The sequence below is a fragment of the Vulpes lagopus genome, chromosome 3 (genome assembly GCF_018345385.1).
Source record: "Vulpes lagopus strain Blue_001 chromosome 3, ASM1834538v1, whole genome shotgun sequence".
Lineage (NCBI taxonomy): Eukaryota > Metazoa > Chordata > Mammalia > Carnivora > Canidae > Vulpes > Vulpes lagopus.
The window spans coordinates 106,055,520-106,076,971 of record NC_054826.1 but is presented as its reverse complement, the minus strand read 5'-3'; the positions used below and the strand labels follow the sequence as shown (position 1 = coordinate 106,076,971).

The window sequence follows — 21,452 nt, the reverse complement described above, 5'->3', positions numbered from 1 at the left end:
AGAGAGCAAGTGTGCACATGGGGGACGGACAGAGAGAGAAGAGAATTCCAAGCAGACTCCATGCTGAGCATGGAGTCTGACTTGGGGCTCCATCCCAGGACCCCAAGATCATAACCTGAGTCAAAAACCAGAGTCAGCCACTTAACCAACTATGCCACCCAGGTGCCCTAGAACTCCATCTCTTGATTTGAGAAGTGTCAAAGTAATATTCTAAGAAGTTCATGTGCAGTGGGCCATTCTTGGAAATACAGACTGCCACAAGGGACAGCGTTATTTTCTCCCATCTCCTCTTACTCCCTACAGGTCACAGCTTCCAACTTCTGACCTGAGCCTAGATCTCTCTCCTGGGCTCCAAACCCCATAATAGAAATACATCTTGGATGTCACCACCTGGATGCCTCAAGGTCATTCAAATGTAATGCAATTCACCCAAAAGTGAACCCCTTAAACTTCCCCAAACCTGTTCTTCCTATGGGATTTCCCATTTTATTTTTTATTATTTCTTTTTTTTTTAAGATTTATTTATTTATTTATGATAGACATAGAGAGAGAGAGAGAGAGAGAGAGAGAGAGATTCTACCTTTGATTCAGGGTGTGATCCCAGAGTCCCAGGATCGAGTCCCACATCTGGCTCCCTGAGTGTAGCCTGCTTCTTCCTCTGCCTGTGTCTCTGCCTCTCTCTCTCTCTCTGTCTCTCATAAATAAATAAACAAAACAAACAAACAAACAAGAAAACTAAAAAAAAAAGAGAAAAAAATGAGCAATTAATATAATCAACACATAAAGTATGTAGTATGTTGGTGACAAATGCTACAATTAAAATAAAAAATTGAACGGGGTGAAGGGAATGGAGGTGACTGCAAGTTTAAATAGGATGGTCAGGGTGGGCTTCATTCAGTTGACATTTGGGCAAAAGCTTGAAGGAGGGGTAAGCTATGTGAAAGGGTAAGCTAGGGGAAGGGTGTTCCCGGTAGAGGGAACAGCCAGTGCAAGGCTCAGAGGCAGAACGTACCTGGTATGTTTAGGGAGCAACAGGGAGATGAGCGTGGCTGGAGCCGTTGCATGTGGGGTAAGGACAGAGAGAGACAAGAGGGGGAAGAGTCTTTGGATCTTCCTGTAAAGTGAGAATAGTGATCAAAACTGCCTCAGAGAGTTGCTCTGAAAAGGAGATTAATCCAACAGGAGGCCCTTCGAGGAGGACAGGACCAGTCTGAACTGTGACTATTAGGACCCCCGTGGGTGCATGGCCCACCTCCGCCGCCGGGTGACAGCAGCGAGTTCAGGCCGAGCGCAGCTGGAGCGCGCCGGGTCAAATGGGGTGAAGTCCTGCCCAGCCTGGGGGCCACGCGGCGGCCACGTGAGCGCGGGTTCTGGCACCCTGCGAGCCCGGTGAGTCCCTTGCGTGTCGGCGCGTGCTGTCCTCCCCACCGGGGCCACCCGCCCCTCTCCCCTCGTCCCCCGCTCGAGGCGCGCCTGCCTCCAGAGCTCAGTGGCCTCCTGGCCTCGCTCCCGGATGTCGCCAGGCTGCTGGGAAAGAAAGGGCAGGAATGGTGTGCGGATGCGGCGGAAAGGAGGAAATCGCGACCCTCAGGGAGCCCTCTCCTCCTGCTCCATATACAGACCCCGACCCTCAAGGAGCCCTCTCCTCCTGCTCCATATACAGACCTCCCCAGGCTTCTCCAGGCCTGCTGGCCGGCTGTGGTAAAGGGCCCCACCTCTGCTGAAGTTTAAAGACGGCTCCAAAGATGTTCCCTGCTTCAATTAGTCCTTTTTTTAAATTTAAAAATTAAAAAAAAAATTAGAAAATACATACCTACTATGGTAAAGAAAAATCTGATCAGTACAAATGCAAGTACACACACACACAGTCTTACACACTGGAAAGTCTCTCCATCATCTCCTTAGAAAAAGTAAATTGCTTTTTCACTGGTTTCTCTGCATTTGGTTTCAATCACCCAAACACTACAGACACAGGGTTCTAAGGAGCAGATCAAATTAAAACCCTTCAGTGACTTCTTACTGTCTCAGGACAAATGCAGACTCCTTGCCCTGGGTGATCTGGTTCTGGTCGCCCCATTCAGCCCCTCTCCTTCCTAGCCTCCACATGGCTGCCCTCAGATTTTCCAGGCTATCCTCTGTCTTGTCATGCCCTTCCCACTCCAGCTTGGGTGCCTGGGCTCCTCCTACTCATTCTGCACCTGTACCAATGTCCCAGATCCTATCTGAGGCTTCCATCATGTGCAGCCTTCTTCAGGATTAATGACGCTGAAACTTTCCTCTGGGGGAGGGAAAAAACACTCACATAGTGTTAATTCCACCTTGGCACTGTTCTAGGCACTTGACATACATAAACTCATATATCCACACAACCCCATCCTCATTATACCAACACAGATATTAAAGCAGTTTTTTTTTTAAGATTTTATTTATTTATTCATAGAGACACACAGAGAGAGACAGAGGCAGAGAGAGAAGCAGGCTCCATGCAGGGAGTCCGATGTGGGACTCCATCCTGGGTCTCCAGGATCATGCCCCGGGCCGCAGGCGGCGCTAAACTGCTGAGCCACTGGGGCTGCCCCATTCAGCAGTTTTTAAGTAAGTTGCCCCGGATAGTAAAAGGCTGAACTGGGATTTGAACCAGCAGTCTGATTTGCCACAAATCAGTCAAAAAATGGAAGGATGGGACCACAGGGAACGGAACCAGGTAGGGTTTGGTCTGTGTTACATCGAAGGGTCTTTCCGCCCTCTCCCATTTCTTTCCCAGGAAGCCCATTTTATAAAGCAGCAGACAAAGACCCAGGGAGACCACAGATAACTCCGAAAGAATTGTAAAGGGAGCTGTGGAATTCACTTGGGGGTCCAGGAGCTTCGAGAGGAGTAGCTGGGATGGTCTGGCTCCGAACTACAACTCCCAGGAGGCACCGGGCCCCCAAAGCCCACATGACGTCACGGCGGCCGAGGGCGCAGGCGGCTCGGCTAGCCCGGCCGGTCGACTGTTGGGCCGTTCCGCTCGGACCTCGGGCCCGGCCCTGGCCCTGGCCCCGCGGTAAGTGGAACAACCCGCGCAGACCCTGCCTGCGGAGGCTCGGCGGCGCGTGCTCGTAGCCGCCGCTATTGAGCGGGATCGCGGCGTGCGCGTGGACCGGGGTGGCATCTACCATACAGGGGGGATTCGGGCCGAACCAAGTGACCCTGCGGAGGGGGAGCCCAGACGGCGACTCCAGGGCTGCCTCTTTGGTACAGCCGGCCCCCGGGGGCACGAAGCTGTGTGCCTTGCACGCGCGCGCCACGCTTGTGGGGGGCTCGAGCCTGAAGGCACTGAGTAGGGGTCAGCCCCGCCCCCTGAACGAGAGTGCCCAGGACCACAGGGAGCGAGGGTGGTGTTTTGCGACTGGACGGGTCTGAAGATCCCCTCCCCTCCAGGCACCGGCTAGAGCCTCAAGTTGAAGAGTAGCCCGGGCAAACGAGGTTGTGCAGGCTCGGCCTGTATGTGTTTGGGGAGGTGGTTGGATGGGTGGGTAGAGATTACCCAGGTCTGATGGTACCCGTGTCCACGTGGAGAGATGGTGCGGATTGTCTGGATTCAGACCCTTACAACTCCCCCTTCCCCGTCCACCCCGCAGATGGGAGCTGCTCCCTGGGGGCTGAGCTTGTCAGCATCCTTGACCTGCCATCACTCCTGAAGTCGGAGAAGAGCCCCTGCCCTCCCACATAGCCCCTTGCTCCGTTTTGGGGTCACCTCCGTCTATCCGGTCCTCTGCCCTAGCGGCTGCCCAGTCTAACAAAGAAACAAAGGAACAGGGCAGGAAGATGATACTGGCGTCCGTGTTGGGGAGCGGTCCCCGGAGCGGACCTCCACTCCGGCCCTTGCTGGGGCCTGCACTCTCTCTCCGGGCCCGCTCCACGTCAGCCACCGACACGAACCACGTGGAGATGGCGCGGGAGCGCTCCAAGACTGTCACCTCCTTTTACAACCAGTCGGCCATCGATGTGGCAGCGGAGAAGGTGCGCAGCTGGCCAGGGGCCAGTCTGGGCTGGAGTGGGTGTCCAGGGAAGGGGTGGAGCTAATGTGGTGGAGGCGGGGTGTTGCAGATACAGTGCTCAAAGCCCATCTGCCCCTCCAGCCCTCAGTCCGCCTCACTCCGACCATGATGCTCTATTCAGGCCGCTCTCAGGATGGCAGCCACCTTCTGGTAAGATTCCAGCCCCCTATTTGTGTCTTGGTTCCTGGGGCTCTGGTGCAGCCACTGAGGCCCTGTCCCTGACTTCCCTCCTTTTTCCTAGAAAAGTGCCCGGTACTTGCAGCAAGAGTTGCCAGTGAGGATCGCTCACCGAATCAAGGGTTTCCGTAGCCTTCCTTTTATCATTGGCTGCAACCCCACCATACTGCACGTGGTAAGGTGGCCTCAGGAGGTGTGGGGTTCTGGGTTTTTCTAGACAGGACTGTAGATGAATGTCCTCCACTGCCCAAGGGGCACACTGGGAGATGGGACTTGGGTGGCAGAGACTTGCCTGCCATAAGGTTTCAGGGCCACAGAGGGCTCAGACCCAAGCCTTCAGAGGCTAAGCCTGCATATTTATCGAGGCTTAAAAGGCCATGATGAGGGTTTAAACCAAGTGAGTTGGGGTGGCTGGCAATCTCTATGGGTAAGCTTGGTGGGTGGCTGTTCTCTATACAGTGCCTACAGCATCCCTGTGAATTCCCACACCTCTTTCTTGCAGCACGAGTTGTACATCCGTGCCTTCCAGAAGCTGACAGACTTCCCTCCGGTGAGGGCTGGGCCAGGGCAGGGTGAGGGGCTTAGAGGTCAGGACTGGAACGTCCATGCTTATGACTCTGTGGCCTGTAGATCAAGGACCAGGCAGACGAGGCCCAGTACTGCCAGCTGGTGCGACAGCTGCTGGACGATCACAAGGATGTGGTGACCCTCTTAGCTGAGGGCCTACGTGAGAGCCGGAAGCACATACAGGTCAGGGGCAGCACAGTGGGCACCCGGGCCTACGGGGGGACTTGGGAAAGGCATGGCATTTCTGAGGCTCCACTCTTCACAGGATGAGAAGCTTGTCCGCTTCTTCTTGGACAAAACACTGACTTCGAGGCTTGGGATCCGCATGTTGGCCACACATCATCTGGCGCTGCATGAGGACAAGGTGGGCTGCTGGGATCTGAGATCTACTAGGTGGGGCAGAAGGGACTGACCCAGGGTCCCCCTTGGACTGAGGACTGGACCAAAGGCCTGGGGAGAGGCCTGGGCTGCTTCAGAGGTCCAGAGACTGCAAGCATTTGGTGGCTGAGGTGTGGGTCGAGGTGTTGCTTAATCCTAACTTTCTTTCTCCTGCCAGCCCGACTTTGTTGGCATCATCTGCACTCGCTTGTCACCAAAGAAGATTATTGAAAAGTGGGTGGACTTTGCCAGGTGAGGCCAGAACAGCTAAGGGGGTGGATATCTTTGGCTGGGAAGTCTTGGGCCTGAGCCCTTGCCTCCGGCAGGGGTTCTCCAACGTGGCACTCTTAATATTTTGGGTCAGATCATTCTTAGGGGCTACCCTGTGCTTGTTAGGGTCTTTAGAAGAATCCCTGGCTTCTATTCAATGCAACTCCCAGTTGTGGCAAGGAAAAATATCTCTAGAAATTGCCAAGTTTCTCTGAGCATAGTTGGGGCAGCATCACCTTCATCTGAGACTCACTAGTCTAGGTTTGAACATTTGCTCCTATCCACAGACGCCTATGCGAGCACAAGTATGGCAATGCCCCCCGTGTCCGCATCAACGGACATGTGGCCGCCCGCTTCCCCTTCATTCCTATGCCGCTGGACTACATCCTGCCTGAACTCCTCAAGAATGCTATGAGGTGGGCTGGCTGAATATGTTGGAAGGGGGCAGACAGGAACTGGGATGAGGCTGGGGTACCACCACCTACTGGTCTTTCCTCCTGCATAGAGCCACGATGGAGAGTCACCTAGACACTCCCTACAATGTTCCAGATGTGGTCATCACCATCGCCAACAATGATATCGATCTCGTTATCAGGTTTGCCCTGAGTGGGAGTTAGGCTGGGATACGTGGGAGTTCCAGGCACTGTCTCTGACTTCCTGCATGACCTTGAGCCAGTACCTGCCCTACTCTGAGACTTGGTCCCTGGTGGTTCTAAGAATGCCATGAGCTGGATATGAGTGGATCTGGGGCCAGCTGCAGGTCCCAGAGCGCTATCCTTGTCAGCAACCGAGGGACCTGGAGTGGGGAGTTAGGGTAACTAGTCCACAATGTTGAGTTGACAATAAGTGTAAAATCCCATGAGAATGTAAAAGCAGCCAGTGGCCCAGGTAGAAAAGTGAGGATGGAAGGATGTTACTTATAAAAAAACAAGGCCCAAGGGTCTAGGTAGATCACATTCCATCTTTGGGTGGAAGGGGCGGGAAGGCAGACCTAGCACTATTTGGGAAGTAGTGAGGCCCCCCCACCGTAGCTGAGCCAAGCCCATGTTATTAACAACTTGCCAGGATTTCAGACCGAGGCGGGGGAATCGCTCACAAAGACCTGGATCGGGTTATGGACTACCACTTCACTACAGCTGAGGCCAGCACCCAGGACCCCCGGATCAGCCCCCTTTTTGGCCACCTGGACATGCACAGTGGCGGCCAGTCGGGGCCCATGCATGGGTGAGGCCCCACCTGGCCAGGGTGGAGGGCTGGGGGGATGCTCAGGAGGCTTAAGCCTCTGAGGCCTCTCTCCTCTTCCTCTGCCCATCCCAGCTTTGGCTTCGGGCTGCCCACCTCACGGGCCTACGCAGAGTACCTCGGCGGTTCTCTCCACCTGCAGTCCTTGCAGGGCATTGGCACAGATGTCTACTTGCGGCTCCGTCACATCGATGGTCGAGAGGAAAGCTTCCGCATCTGACCCCACAGCCCTTGGCCCACTTGCCTGCCTAGCCTGGGCTCCACACCCTGCCGGGACCTTCTGGGCAAGGCAGGATGCCACCCTGCTCCACATGCTGCTGCATCTTGGGTCTTAGGGCCCCAAATAGATGGAATTACATGGAGCCCGGTGCCACCCCTCCTCTACAGAGGTCCCCTGCTTCCCTGCCTCCAGGCCTTGGAGGAGAGGAAGTGGGGGCCCCTGAGGCCTCCAGCACCAGCTCCGTTATTCTTGTTCCTGGGGAACCCCACCTTGATCTGCTGTTTGTTATTAAAGTTCACATTTTGAATGCCCTTTTGGGCCCCATGTGTGGGGAGGGCAGGTGAGCTTTTGTTTCCACCCTGTTTTGGTTCCCTGGGCCCTTGGGTTTAAGTAGCTTATGTCCCAGTCTCTAACTGTCCAGTCTGGTAGGCCAGGTATAGAATTGCCCCCAAATCTCTTCATTTAACAAATGTTTCTGGGTCCCAGGCAGTATCAACAGCCCAAGTTGGCACAGCTTCCAGGCCTCAGTTCTGACCCTCCCTTCCTGGCAGTCACAGGTTCTGGAGGTGAAGGTTACCAGACTGGGCAATCTCCTGAGCCACCTGATTCCTGAGCTTGAGTAAGATTAAAAACACTGCCTGCCAGCTGTGCTTGCTTCTGCCAAGGAAAAGGGACACATAAGATTATACCCTGGCAGGCCCTGGGGGATAGTGGGGCCCTGGTAGGGAGGGCAGAAGGAAAGGGCTCCAGACAGCAGGTGGGGACCCAAGGGAGGGGAAGAAAGACCTGAAATTCTGCTTGGTGGGACTGGTGATGAGGTGGCGGATTGAGGAGAGACAGGAATTGTATCTGGAGGTCAGATGCCACATGGCGGAAACCACAGTGACCAGGATGAAAATCCTGCTGGCTGCAGCCCAGGGGGTAAGGCTGGAGTACAGCCAGGAAGCATGGGATTTATCCCGTAGGCAGCAGGAATCCATGGACAGATTTTCAGCTAGGAAGGGATGTTTACAGTTGGATTTCCTAGAAGCAGACACTGAAAGAAGGTTTATGCCCATGTGATTTGTTGAAAAAAGGCTCCAGTTAGGAAGTAGGGGGAAGCAGGAAAGGGAAGGGCAGGAGGCTAAACAAGGATGTCATCTCAGGCAAAAGTTCAGAGTTTGCTAGTAAGCTCTGCCTTAAGAGTTGGAGGCAAGAGAGCTATGTTCCACAGTCATGGATGAACTCTGCTTGACAATGGTTCGTTAATGTCTGTTGGGAAGCAGGGGTGGGGTAGGTACTTAAGCTTCCAAACTGAAAACTTCCCTTTGCAGCTTTTTAAAATATTATTATTTAATGATTTTATTTATTTGAGAGAGAGGAGGAGGGGGAGAGGGAGAAGGAGAGAAAGAATCCTAAGCAGACTCTGCGCTGTGCTCTGAACAGAGCCCAACACAGGGCTCAGTCTCACATCCCTGAGATCATGACCTGAGGCAAAATCGGGACTGGATGGACACTTAAGACAACTGAGCCACCCAGGCACCCCTACCCCCTTTTCAATTTTGGGGGGGGCAAAACAGCTCTATTAGCCCAAAGGATAGTTTGACAAAAAGCATCTGGCTTTTGAAAGCACATCAAAGGTAATGTAGATCTGAAGAAGCAACAAAAAGATTTCAGAGGGTCTGGGTAAAGCATCTACACAGCTCTAGAAGGAACAGGGAGATTTGCACATTAGAAGGAGGATTAGAGGGAGAACAGTGAGGAGGTTGGTGTAGTAACCTGGATCAGGGATTTATGAAGCCTAGGCTAATCCTCAACTAGCAAGGACAGCCTCCCTGTAACAAGACGTTGGGTGAAGTCAAAAGTGAGGCACCAGAACCCTGGGTGGAGGAAATAACAGTCTTGAAGATAGGTGATGGGATAAGGAGTGAGAGAAAGCATTACAATTCTTTTTTTTTTTTTTTTTAACTTTTTTTATTTATTTTTTTTTAAAGATTTATTTATTTATTTATCATAGACAGAGAGAGAGAGGCAGAGACACAGGAGGAGGGAGAAGCAGGCTCCATGCCGGGAGCCTGACACGGGACTCGATCCCGAGACTCCAGGATCGCGCCCTGGGCCAAAGGCAGGCGCCAAACCGCTGAGCCACTCAGGGACCCCCTACAATTCTTTTTAAAAAAAGATTTAATTATTTATTTTAGAGGGTAGGGAGAGGGAGAGACTGTCTTAGGCAGACACTATGCTGAACATAGACCTGTGCAGGGCTCCATCTCACAACCCTGAGATCATGACCTGAGCTAAAACCGAGTCCAGTGCTTAACCGACCGTGCTACCCAGGCGCCCCAAGCATTACAATTTTAATTCTTTCTTGCCTGACTTACTTCTTCCAATTCTTATCCAGCCAGACACTTGGCATTCACTGCCCACCCCCAATTCTTTCTAATTTCCCTCAAAGCCAAATTACCAGCACTTCGCACTGCCATCACCTCATCCCCTACCCCAACAAATTCCTCTTTTTCCTTTTTTTAAAAAAAGATTTATTTATTTATGATAGACATAGAGAGAGGCAGAGACACAGAGTAGGGAGAAGCAGGCTCCATGCCGGGAGCCTGACGTGGGACTCCATCCCGGGTCTCCAGGACCACACCCTGGGCCAAAGGCAGGCGCTAAACCGCTGAGCCACCCAGGGATCCCACTCCTTTATTTCTTGATCTGGAGCCTGGACCCCATCCTTAGGCCTTGAGCATTCCACCTCCTTAGAATTGCTTTTAATCCCAGTAACCATTTTTTTTTTTTTTTAAGATTTTTATTCATGAGAGACACAGAGAGAGGCATAGACCTACGCAGAGGGAGAAGCAGGCTCCCTGCGGGGAGCCCAGTGGGGGATCACAACCTGAGCTCTAGGCAGACGCTCAACTACTGAGCCACCCAGGCGTCCCTCCAATAACCAATTTATAAGTCAAAAGAAGATTCAGAGAATGGCCAAAACGAATGCTTATTAAGCGCCAACCCTTTTTGGCACCGTGCAACACGCTTGTCGTATATACACACGAGGTAGGTAAATATATGGCTTGCCCTTTATATAGTTATATGGAGCATATAGTTACTATGGTTTAACCTTTACCACGCTGAGAACGGACGCCCTTGTACAATTTACCCAAAGCAGGGTCCGTATCCGGGATTCCTCAGTCACTAAGCCCAAGACCCTCCCTAGTATGTCCATCCACTGCCTTTGACTAGTTTGTTACGGGACGTTTGCGGGGGGGGGGGGGGGGGGGGGGGCTGGTTTCCTTAGGAAGGTTTTATTCTAGGAGAGCAATTTACTGGCGATCCCAAAACACAGCCGTTCTGTTTCCCTCACCTTGAACAAGCAAGGCAATTTCTTCAATCTTTATAAAAGGGGTGATCTGGCCTAGGATGGCGGAATGAGCGGCGCAGAGGTGCGTGTTAAGCGCAGGCTCAAGGCCCTAAGGCCAGGCCGCCAGGGAGGCCGCTCTGGCCCATCCCGGTGCCGGTAAAGCGGGGGCAGCGCCTCGGGTAACTGACATATCCTGGCTTCCTCAGGCACCAGGCCCTTTAAGAAGATCGAGCTGAGTCATCACATCGGGAAAGTCTTTCTCCTCTCTCCACGCAGAGTTCAATCGTATTTCCGTACGGAAAAAGAAAAAAAAAAAATTCCAGGGTAATTCGCACAGAAAGGTCAAACTCGTCCCGGGGCCGCTGGAAGGCCGCACCGACCAATGAGCTCCTGCCACGTCACAGGCCCCACCCTCGAGCCGGCAGCGGTCTCCGCCACGCGTCCCTGACCCGGAACTAAAAGTGCTGCGCGGCGCGGGATTCTGGCGTCACCTGCAGTACAGCTATGGCGGCACAGGGAGCAGCTGCGGCGGTTGCGGCGGCGACTTCAGGGGTCGCGGGGGAGGGCGATCCCGGGCCCGGGGAGAATGCGGCGGTCGAGGGGACCGCCCCGTCCCCGGGCCGAGTCTCTCCCCCGACCCCGGCGCGCGGCGAGCCGGAAGTCACCGTGGAGATCGGAGAAACGTACCTGTGCCGACGCCCGGACAGCACCTGGCGTGAGGGCGGGGCCCACGGCCAGGGGGTGGGACCTGAGGGGGCGGGGTCTAAGGGCGGGTTCTCCGAGGGGCTGGGCGTCATGAGGGCGGGGTTTGAGGGTAGAACGCAGAGTTTCGGCCTCTCCGGGACACCACCTCCAAACTCCGGTGAGGACAGCAACCAAGTTCCTTTAGTGCTGTGTGGAGCTCCCAACCCACTTGCTTGTCCAGCCGTAGGCTCCCCTGCCTTTGCAAACAAAACCGTGGTTTCTTGCTGGTGTCTGTCGTGTCTGCGACTTCCTCTTCCAGCCCTCTTCTACAACCGCCAGCGGGAAGCCCCTCCGGAAACACAGAAACGAGCTTCCCTTCCCCTTCCCTCCCGTTCAACATAAGCCGCAAATTCCTTAGAATGGCGTGCCTCTTTGCGACCTCTCTGGTTTCTGCCCGCCCCCCCCATACCCGCAAAGGCCATTGCCACACCAGACCACATGGTGCCCCCTGAAGACCATATGCCTTATACGCTGGTGCCCGCTGCTTTGAATGCCCCTGTCCCCTTTTCTCCCGCCTCGCCCCGCCCCGGCCGGCCAGCTCCTACTCCGCCTTTTAACATACCATAGCTCCTGTGATGTCATTATGGGCTCCCTCCAGGCAGAGTGAGTCGTTCCTTTCTGTATGTGCCTGCAACATTTTCTTCATACCTTAGTCAGCCACAGTGTATATGACATGATGTTGTCATTGTCTGTCTGCGTCTTCTATCAAAGTGCGAACTTGGGGAGGGCAGGAACTCTAGTGATTCACTGCTGTGCCCTCTCTGCCCAGCAATAACGAGCATAGGGCCAGACACACAGTGGGTGCCTTACTCATCTGTTGAATGGGCTGCTGCTTGTCAGGCACCATGCTAAAAGCCTAAAGCTTTAGAGTCATTAACTCACTCTCCGAGGTAGCACTATTATCTCTGTTTTGTAGGCAAAGAAACCGAGGCTCAACCAGAATAATTTGCAGTTAAATAAAAGAAGTGAGGAGCTAGGATAATGTATAAACCCAGAGCCATGGGGATCCCTGGGTGGCGCAATGGTTTAGCGCCTGCCTTTGGCCCAGGGCGCGATCCTTGGAGACCCGGGATCGAATCCCACATCGGGCTCCCGGTGCATGGAGCCTGCTTCTCCCTCTGCCTGTGTCTCTGCCTCTCTCTCTCTCTCTCTGTGACTATCATGAATAAATAAAAAAATAATAATAAAAAAATAAACCCAGAGCCAGCCCTCATGACTCCTGAACAGATGAATAGATGAGTATAAAACAAGCAATGAATTTGGAGCCAGACTTAAACTCAGTTAAATATCAGCTTCTTATTCCTTTTCAAATATGTGAATGTGGGTAAGCCTCTGATTTTCGTCTGCAAAGTAAGAATAGCAGCTCCAACTTGGTCCACTTTGCAGGCAGCGATTGATGAAATGGCAGATGAAGCCATGTGATGTTCACTTATATGTGGCCCTGGAATCTGGAAACCGCTCATCCATGTCAGGGATCCTTTTTGTTCCAGTCCTGCCTGCCTTCCTGATGATCCTAGCCTTTTTTTCTTTCACAGATTCTGCTGAAGTGATTCAGTCTCGAGTGAATGATCAGGAGGGCCGAGAGGAATTCTATGTACACTACGTGGGCTGTGAGTGACTTGCGGGTATCCGGGCCTGGGTGGGGGGTGGGAGGTGAAAGGGCAGCCCCCTCATGGCCCATCCTCACAGTTAACCGGCGACTGGACGAATGGGTAGACAAGAACCGGCTGGCGCTGACCAAGACAGTAAAAGATGCCGTGCAGAAGAACTCGGAGAAGTACCTGAGTGAGCTGGCTGAGCAGCCTGAGCGCAAGATCACTCGCAACCAAAAGCGCAAGCATGATGAGATCAACCATGTGCAGAAGGTCCGGGCCCCCTCCCCTTCTCCAAGGCCCCAGGAGGCTCAGCTCTGCCTCTGCCAACTCCCTTGGGTCCCAGGGCCAAAATCAAAGCAGCTCCCATTTCTTTCTTTCCCTCTTTTTTAAGACTTAATTTATGAGAGAGAGAATGAGTGGGGGGAGGAGCAGAGGGAGAGAGAGAAAAGACTCCCCACTGAGCAGGAAGCCCAACTCAGGGCTTGATCTCAGGACGCTGGGATCATAACCTGAGCTGAAGGCAGTCACTTTGCTGACTGAGCCACCCAGGCGCTTGGCAACTCCCATTTCTTAAGCTCCTACAGGGTATCAGGGACTTTACCTGTGTTTTATCAGATACTCTTCACAGAGAAGAAAAGTGAGGCTCAGAGAGGGCAAATACTTGGCTACAGTCTCACCCAGGCACAGCTGGGACTGGAACTTAGACCTCCGCACCAGTAGCCCCCTTTTTCTCCTATTTGCTGTGCCACCTTAGACAAAGAATTGAAATCCAGAAAGAAGGAAGAGAATGAATGATATTGGGCACTTGCTTCTGCTAAACACCTTGCTAAGCCATGCACATACATAAGCTCATCATATTCTTCCTAACAAGTCAATGCCACAGGGATAATGGTTTCTTTCTGTAGATGAGGAAGCAGGATTGGAGAGGTTAGGTAACATGCTCAAGGTTACACAGCTAGTAAAAGGGGGGGTTGGAATTAGAATAATAATGGCAAATATTTATTGGCTTGCGAGCCAAAGTTATAGGCTAAGTATTTGAATACATGATCTCACTGAAGTTTCACAGCAACCTTGTGAGGTAAGCATCATCATTATCTCCAGTTTATAGGGGAAGAACAGAGAGGTTTAAGAACCCAGTCAGGAATTAGATTCTCCAACTGGATTGTCCTACTTTGGCCCTTAACCATTACTTTGCCACATCCTAGAAACTTGGGCCACTTGTTCCAAAACCTAGAAGGATTCTTCTTGATCCAAAACCTGGATTCTTTTCCCCCATCCATGTTGCTCCTAGGGGTTATGTCCTCCCAACTCTGTGCCTCAGTTTTTTGATTTGTAAAATGGGGAGTGTAAACAAGACCAGGGTTTATTGAATTCTCAAGGCACTTAGACATTCATTAGTTTCATCCTTCTGAGTGCTCATTGTGTGCTTTGGGGCAGTGTTTTTCCAACTGTGGGGCACAACCAAATTAGTTCAGTGGGCTCTAACAGGCTTTGAAATTTAGAAATGAAAGAAAGAGGGGTGCCTGGCTGGCTCTTTTGTTGGAGCATGCAACTCTTGATTCCATGGACATGAGTTCTAGCCCCATGTTGGGTGGAGAGATTACTTTAAAAAATATATATGTACATGTATATATACACATATGTATGGTGCCTGGATGGGTTGGTCAGTTAAGTGATCTCAGCTCGGGTCTTGAGTTCAAGCCCCATTTTGTGCTCCACACTGGGTGTGGAGCCTACTAAAAAGAAAAGAGAAAGAAAGAAAGGCTAAGATAGGAAATATCAGAGTACATTGTAGTTTATTAAAGGTAAGTGTTGTTTTTGAGAAGCTTTTATTTCACATACAAATACACGTAACGTGTATATACAAACATGTCAACTGGTTTACAGGGCTTCCTACTGTGGGTTGTGATTAAAAAAAAAAAGAAAGAAAGAAATACCCTGAGCTAGAAAAACCCCTCAAAGTCTAAGGCAGCACTGTCCAATTGGCCTTCCTGTGATAAGTGGAAATCCATTTGTACTGTCTGATGGAGTAGCCCCACTAACCATATGTGGTGCCTGAGTACTTGAAATGTGTCTAGGGTGGCTAAAAGTTAAATTTGTGTTAAACTTAATGAATTCAAATAGCCACATATGGCTGGGTCTCAGTTTCTCTCAGTTCCTCAACCAGGTTGCACTGGCAAATCTCAAAATGTCCCTCAAAGCTGGTAGTCAGCAGGGTGGATGACAGTGGCCTGGTGGTGATAAAATCAAAGGAAGGACAATCTGCGAGTTAATAATCATCAAGGTTCATCAGAGCCTAATTAATGTTTAATTCTAAATAAATTGGAGCACTTAAGAAAAGTAATGTTTTTGTAGTTCTTTAACTCATTTGCAGAAGAGGATTGACTTTTGTGAGAGTTGGGAAGTGGGTTTTTAAAGAGGCATATGAGGAGGAAAATCTTTCTTCCCTCATCTTTGCTAGGGTGAGACTGGGAGTTGGACCAACCAGGGGCCTGTGCTCAGCAGTGCTGTGCTCGGCGGTGCTGGTTACCAGTTCTTTAACCTCACCTCTCTCTGTGCCTCCGTTTCCTCTTTGTGCAGTGTGGAGAATGAGCACTCTTGTCTCAGGCTCTTTGTGAGGACTAAAGGAAATAATGCCTGTGGAGTGTTTGGCACTTGGAATAAATGGCAGCTAGCTAGTCCCCAAGGGCAAGTGACCTCTGTGCCTGTTTACTTCTCTGTAAACTAGAAATAAGAAGGCTACATCTCAGGGTGGCTGAAAGGTTATGTGAGACCATACAGGCAAAGTGCTTGGTGGAAGGGGGTCTGGGTAAAATGCTGGGTCCTTTCTCCCTTCTCAACTGCAGGGCAAGGCTGCTGTCTGCTCTGGTATAGGTCAGAGACCTTGGGTCCCCTCTCTATTATCAGGCTGTGGTTGCTCCTACAGAGTCTGGCTTAGGAACAGGATATGCTGTGAGTGACATGACTTTAAGTACCCGCTTTCTAAGGACTTAGAAAATCAGGGCAAGCAAATGGGAGGAGGCAGAGGGGATCATGGTTAGCCACCGCTGCTTGGGAAGGAGAGGGTGTATTCTGTGTCAGAAGAGTTCAGTCAGGCCTCCCGAAGGAGGGAAGGGAGGGCGGGGGCAGGGCACGAGGCCTTGAAGGACAGGAAAGAGCACAGTTAGACACCGTGGCTCACAAAACTGCCTCATCCCACCCTCCCCTGGCTCACACTCTGTTCGAGGTTGAGGATGCAGTTTTTGTTGGCAGCTGGAGAGGGAACTGCATGTTCAACATGGAAAAGCCACAAAAAGAGGGGTGTGGAAAGTGTAGACATGAAGGGGCTGCGACCAGAGGCTGGGACTCTGCAGAGGCTTAGTTCATTATCCGGACTTGAGATGGTGGTGGTGGCTATTTGGAGTTGGACAGAAGAGAGTTCCAGAGAGGGACTGATAGCAGAGACATCAAGGAGGTAGAATCAACAGACCCTGGCCCTTACTTGAGTGCCGGGTTGGGAAGAGGAGGAGTCTTAAGAGCAGACCTGCAATCAGTCTTGGGAAGTTGGACTGGGGGTGACACACCCAGTGAGATGGCAACCCCAGGAGGATGAATAGGTTTGTGGGGGTACGGATTGAGTTCCTTTCTGGACACCTAGAGCCTGGGATACCTGTGGAGGGAACGTCAGGGAGCAGGCCCAGGAGCAGGCGGATCCCTGGATCTGGTGCTCGGGAAAGAGATCCAATCACGCTGGGGAGTCCAGCACCAGTTCCTGCTTTGGGGACAGAAGATCCAGTCTATTATTCATGTGTCTCATGGCAATTTTGGCAGAGCTGGATTGATCCTTTTGTATAGCCGAAGCTTTTACCAGCCCAAGGACTGGAACCAGGCCTTCTGATCCTGCTCTGTTCATCTAGCAAAAGGTTCACACGTGGGCATCAGGGATGCAGGGGTGTGAGAGTGGATGGGAAGGTAGGAGAGGAGCCTGGCCTGGCCAGCTTCAAAACCAGGTAAAACAAGTTAGCTGTTCCTGTGGTTCCACTGCCAATCGGGTGCTGAGGCCTGGAAGACAGGAGGGAAGCACTGGGTTCAGGCACGGGGGATACGGGGGTTGGGGAGATAGCTCAACTGCCACTTCTGTTCACCTCTGTTCATGGCTCTGTCCTTGCCCAGACCTATGCCGAGATGGACCCCACCACTGCAGCCTTGGAGAAGGAGCATGAGGCGGTAAGCTGGGGCAGGGCTCTGACTGTGGGCGGCCCCTCGCCGGCTCTCCTGGCCCCTGGGCTGAGCCAGCTGCCGCCCTCTGCTCCTGCCCTGTCCGCAGATCACCAAGGTGAAGTATGTGGACAAGATCCACATCGGGAACTACGAAATCGACGCCTGGTACTTCTCCCCATTCCCCGAGGACTATGGGAAACAGCCCAAGCTGTGGCTCTGCGAGTACTGCCTGAAGTATATGAAATTTGAGAAGAGCTACCGCTTCCACTTGGTGAGCCGGTGCTGGCCCAGCCTGGCGAGAGAGGCGGGTGTGGAGGCTGAGGGGCTGAGGCTGCAATGATAGGGGGGAGAGACAGGTCCAGAGGAGCCGGGTCCGAGGAAATGCTAGAGACCCGGGTGCTAGGCCTGGCCTGGCCTTTGCCAGGTTGACCTTGGCTAGCCTGCTGCCTTTGCGCAGGCCTCAGTTTCCTCCTCTGTGGAATGGGGACAATAATTCCTACCCTTCCCGCCTCCTCAGGTCAAGCCCAACACTACATGTTTATCAAGGCCAGCCCAGTGCCAGATTCCTCAGTGCAAAAGAGGAAACAAGCACAGCCCCTGAGCAGTGGGGACTGGAAGGTGTGGACAGATGGGAGGCATTGGCAGGGGTGGGACGGGGCTGGGATGCCGGGGGCTCGCAGCACTAGTGTGGTAGGCTTTGTCCCAAAGGGGTGACCTGAGGCCAGCCTTTGTGGTGTAGGCATTGCCATTGTCATGGATCAGAGCCCTCCAGAGCCAGGCTGACCTGAACTTGATACCATCCAGCCGTGTGCTACTCAAGCCAGTTACTTAGCCTGTCTGTGCCTCAGTTTCTTCATCTGTAAAATAGGCTCTGTCTCCTTAGGTAGCTGGGAGGGTTGCTTGATGTAGGTAAGGCATGGAGCCCAGGGTCTGTAGATTGGGAAAGAGCAGTGGAGACCTGTTGCAAGCCATGCAGGGTGGGATGGGGACACCTAGCAGAAAACCTCAAGGTCTCCAGCCTTTATTTCCCCATCCCCACCCCCAGGGCCAGTGTCAGTGGCGGCAGCCTCCAGGGAAGGAGATCTATCGCAAGAGCAACATTTCTGTGTATGAGGTAGACGGCAAAGACCACAAGGTGAGTTAGATGGCCAAAGTGCTGTGGGGAGATGGGGAGAAGCTCTAGCACCTCCTGAACGATCCTCCTTGTCACTAAAGGGTAGAGGCCAGTCTTAGGACACCCCCCCCCCCCCGCCCCAGGGAAAAGCCTGTGGGATCATGTTTAGCCTGGCACTTGGCCTGTGGTTGGTGCATGGTAAACATATGAGCCTGTGGTACCAGCCTTGGGGACTAGGTTTCTGTTCTGTCCCTGAAGACTTTTCTCCTGATGGGCTAACTTACTAGTTTTGGGCGGTTCTGGCACCCAGGGTAGAAATTGTCACGCCTGAGGCTGCTTCTAGAAGTGCTTTCTCTTTCTGCCTGAAGGAAAGGTTTCTTTCCTGGGAGGGGACTGCTTTGTGTGAGACTCTGCCTGAGAGCTGTGTGGGTCCAACCGCCCTTCGCCCTTCGAGTTCCTTGTTGCTGGCAGGACTTCCGTGGGGCAGGGTGGGGCATCTGGGGCCTGCATTGCTGCCACGGAGCACCTGGCTTTGCCTGGTCAGTCTGGGAAGGCCTCACCAGATCTCCTTGTTTCCCAAGGAAGGGCAATAGAGGGTAAGGCAGAGAGGGCAGGATTCTGAGTGGCTGCTGCTTCAAATTGTGCTGTCATTTACTAGCTGACCTTGGACAGGTTACTTAACACTGTTTGTTCCTGTTTCCTCATCTGTAAGATAGGAGTCATGATAATGTTTACCTAATAGGACTGTTGGTGGCACAAATGAGACAGCAATGTCAAGTACTTAACACTGTGTCTGACATCAAGTAGGTGCTTAGTAAACATGGGCCTTTGTTATTATTGGTGACCTCCTTCGGTCCAGTTCAGTCAGCCTTGAGTTAAATAGCTCAAGGAGAATATTTGCTCTTAGCCTGGAGTGGGTCTCCTGCTTTGCTTTTCTGAGCATGAACAGGGGGTTCCAGCAGGAGGTGTGGGTGTTCTTTCTAGCTCTGCAGCGTTGTCCCTCTGCACGTTGAAGCCTCAGCCAAGTACTTCCCCTTTCCAGAACCCTCAGTTCCCTCCGAGTAAAATGGGCTAGCAATGCTGGACTTGATCATCATTGGGTCACATAAGAGTGGATGCGAAAGATGTCATAAGCCAGAGGGCCTCAGGGTCTCCTTGTCCCTCCTGCTGTTGGTCTCTAGCCTGGGTATATAGGAAGGCTGCTGAAGTGCAGCAGAGTACAGCCAAGTGGGGAAACAGCTCATCCTCCGTGATCAGGTTTTTTAAAGCTCATCCATTCAGCAAACATTTACCAAGCACCAAGCTTCATGCGTAGCCTTGTACTAGGTGTTGGAGATGCAGCTGTGAAAAAAACATAACTCCTATACCAGTTTGAATCTGGTCCTAGTAGTCCCCAGCCATGGGACTTTAGACCAGCCACTTATCTCCTCTGAGCCTATTTCCTGATCTGAAACATAAGACTTAATGTCCCTGAAGATTGAACTCCTATTTAGCACTCAGAAGTGATTGTGACACTTGGCTGGCTCAGTCGGTGGAGCATGGCTCAACGGTGACTTTTCATTTCAGAGTTGTGAGTTGCAGCCCTTTGTGGGGTGTAGAGATTACTTCAAAATAAAATCTTTAAAAAAAGAGAGTGAGAGAGCTTTTTCTGTCCATGGGTCCTGTCCCCATGCTATAATTAAAAAAAAACAAAAACAAAAACCTTTGGGGCACCTGTTAGCTCAGTTGAGTGCCTGACTCTTGATTTGGCTCAGGTCATGATCTTGGGGTAATGAAATCAAGCCCTACATCGGGCTCTGCCCTTGGTGTAGAGTCAGCTTGGGCTTCTCCCTCCCTCTTCCTCTGCCACCCCCCCTCCCCCATCACTCGCACACTGTCTCTTAAAAACAAACAAACAAAAAAAACCCACCTTTTTGTACCAGGAAAAAAAAGCCGTGGTCACTGTTTGATCCAGCTCTCTGGTTTTTAGCTTCCTTGTCCATCAGATAATGACTATAAGAGTCCTTTCAATTCTGAATACTCCTGTTCTGGGAAGGCGCCCACTTTTCACCGGCCCAGCACCAGCTGCCCTCTGGAGCCTGGCATTTGCAGAGCAGGATGGCAGCCATTGCCAGGCCTCAGTGAAGCTAGGTGGGGGTAGTTATACTCGCTCCCTGAGGCTGCTTCCACCTTCCCCACTGCTCAGATTTACTGTCAGAACCTGTGTCTACTGGCCAAGCTCTTCCTGGACCACAAGACGTTGTACTTCGATGTGGAGCCCTTCGTCTTTTACATCCTGACTGAGGTGGACAGGCAGGGAGCCCACATCGTTGGCTACTTCTCCAAGGTGCTGGGTTGGGAAGGCCAGGCTGAGGGTGGGTGGGGACTATGGACTGCAGGAGGGGCTGAGCCTCCCCAGAGGTCCTGACCACACACCCCTGTAGGAGAAGGAGTCTCCAGATGGGAACAATGTGGCCTGCATCCTGACCCTGCCTCCATACCAGCGGCGCGGCTATGGAAAATTTCTCATTGCCTTCAGTGAGTGGTTCCCGGCCTGTAGAGGGAGGGGTACTGCAGGGTGGGTGCCAAGGGGGGCTGGGCCTGCAGAATCCTCCTTTCTATCACTGCCAGGCTATGAGCTCTCCAAGCTCGAGAGCACAGTCGGCTCCCCGGAGAAGCCGCTGTCTGACCTGGGCAAGCTCAGCTACCGCAGCTACTGGTCTTGGGTCCTGCTGGAGATTCTGCGAGATTTCCGGGGCACACTGTCCATCAAGGACCTGAGGTGAGGGTCTTGGGACCCTTTGAGAGGGAAAGACTCTTCTAAGACTGGCCATGATCCTGGGTCCTTGTCCCTTTTTGCTGTCCCAGTTAGAGCCCTCAAGAGAACTCTCCTCAGCATCTTCTCTTGTCCCTCTCTGCAGCCAGATGACCAGCATCACCCAGAATGACATCATCAGCACCCTGCAGTCCCTCAACATGGTCAAGTACTGGAAGGGCCAGCATGTGATCTGTGTCACACCCAAGCTGGTAGAAGAACACCTCAAAAGTGCCCAGTATAAAAAACCACCCATCACAGGTAAGTGGGGGGCTGCCCAGGGTGTGTGTGGTGGTGGTGGTGGTGGGGGTGTTGAGATCTATTGGGAGCCAAGGCTACCTTTTTGCTGTTACATGATCCCAAACCTGTCTGACCAGCTCCCCAGGAAGGACAGATGGAAGCCTGAGGCAGGCTACTCATTCCCAGGCTTCCCTGCCCCCTCCCCAGGACTCAGTATGTCCTTGTTCTCACCTAGAGGTGAAACCTGGCCTGGGCCCAGAGGCCCAGCCCCGCCTCTCACGCCTCCCCCCCCCCCCCCCCCCCCGCCCCTGCAGTGGACTCTGTCTGTCTCAAGTGGGCACCCCCCAAGCACAAGCAAGTCAAACTCTCCAAGAAGTGAGCAGCCTGTGTGCCCCCGCTGCCGGACCTGTGCCTCCTTGCCCCCTTGCCTGTAAATATGTACAGACCTATTTCGTCATTTTTTTAATAAAGTGAGTTCTGCCAGTGGTTCTGGACTTTGGAGGTGAGAGGGAGAGGCCAAGAGCTGACATT

General features: G+C 52.5%; 2 protein-coding genes across 2 annotated transcripts; both read left to right on the top strand.

Moving 5' to 3' along the window:
* Positions 1–2,901: 2,901 nt before the first annotated feature.
* BCKDK (branched chain keto acid dehydrogenase kinase) lies at positions 2,902–7,208 on the top strand. Its single transcript, XM_041750866.1, has 12 exons — positions 2,902–3,046; positions 3,624–4,005; positions 4,125–4,193; positions 4,285–4,395; positions 4,723–4,770; positions 4,851–4,970; positions 5,053–5,151; positions 5,344–5,417; positions 5,723–5,851; positions 5,941–6,030; positions 6,501–6,659; positions 6,753–7,208. The coding sequence occupies exons 2-12, from the start codon at positions 3,811–3,813 to the stop codon at positions 6,895–6,897; spliced, it is 1,239 nt and encodes a 412-aa protein (XP_041606800.1). The 5' UTR covers positions 2,902–3,046; positions 3,624–3,810; the 3' UTR covers positions 6,898–7,208.
* A 3,411-nt stretch (positions 7,209–10,619) lies between these two features.
* On the top strand, positions 10,620–21,407 carry KAT8 (lysine acetyltransferase 8). The gene is made up of 11 exons (XM_041748798.1): positions 10,620–10,949; positions 12,514–12,588; positions 12,668–12,843; positions 16,726–16,779; positions 16,880–17,044; positions 17,819–17,908; positions 20,073–20,213; positions 20,311–20,404; positions 20,498–20,648; positions 20,788–20,942; positions 21,236–21,407. Exons 1-11 carry the CDS (start codon positions 10,739–10,741, stop codon positions 21,298–21,300), a joined length of 1,377 nt encoding a protein of 458 aa, XP_041604732.1. The 5' UTR covers positions 10,620–10,738; the 3' UTR covers positions 21,301–21,407.
* Positions 21,408–21,452: the final 45 nt, after the last annotated feature.

Excerpts from the sequence above, each read along its gene's own strand:
- BCKDK (XM_041750866.1), top strand. The coding sequence starts at position 3,811 with ATGATACTGGCGTCCGTGTTGGGGAGCGGTCCCCGGAGCGGACCTCCA. Across the intron at positions 4,771-4,850 it reads AGCTGACAGACTTCCCTCCG|ATCAAGGACCAGGCAGACGA; the intron begins GTGAGGGCTGGG and ends TGTGGCCTGTAG. Across the intron at positions 5,418-5,722 it reads AAGTGGGTGGACTTTGCCAG|ACGCCTATGCGAGCACAAGT; the intron begins GTGAGGCCAGAA and ends TCCTATCCACAG.
- KAT8 (XM_041748798.1), top strand. The coding sequence starts at position 10,739 with ATGGCGGCACAGGGAGCAGCTGCGGCGGTTGCGGCGGCGACTTCAGGG. Across the intron at positions 12,844-16,725 it reads AGATCAACCATGTGCAGAAG|ACCTATGCCGAGATGGACCC; the intron begins GTCCGGGCCCCC and ends GTCCTTGCCCAG. Across the intron at positions 16,780-16,879 it reads TGGAGAAGGAGCATGAGGCG|ATCACCAAGGTGAAGTATGT; the intron begins GTAAGCTGGGGC and ends CCCTGTCCGCAG.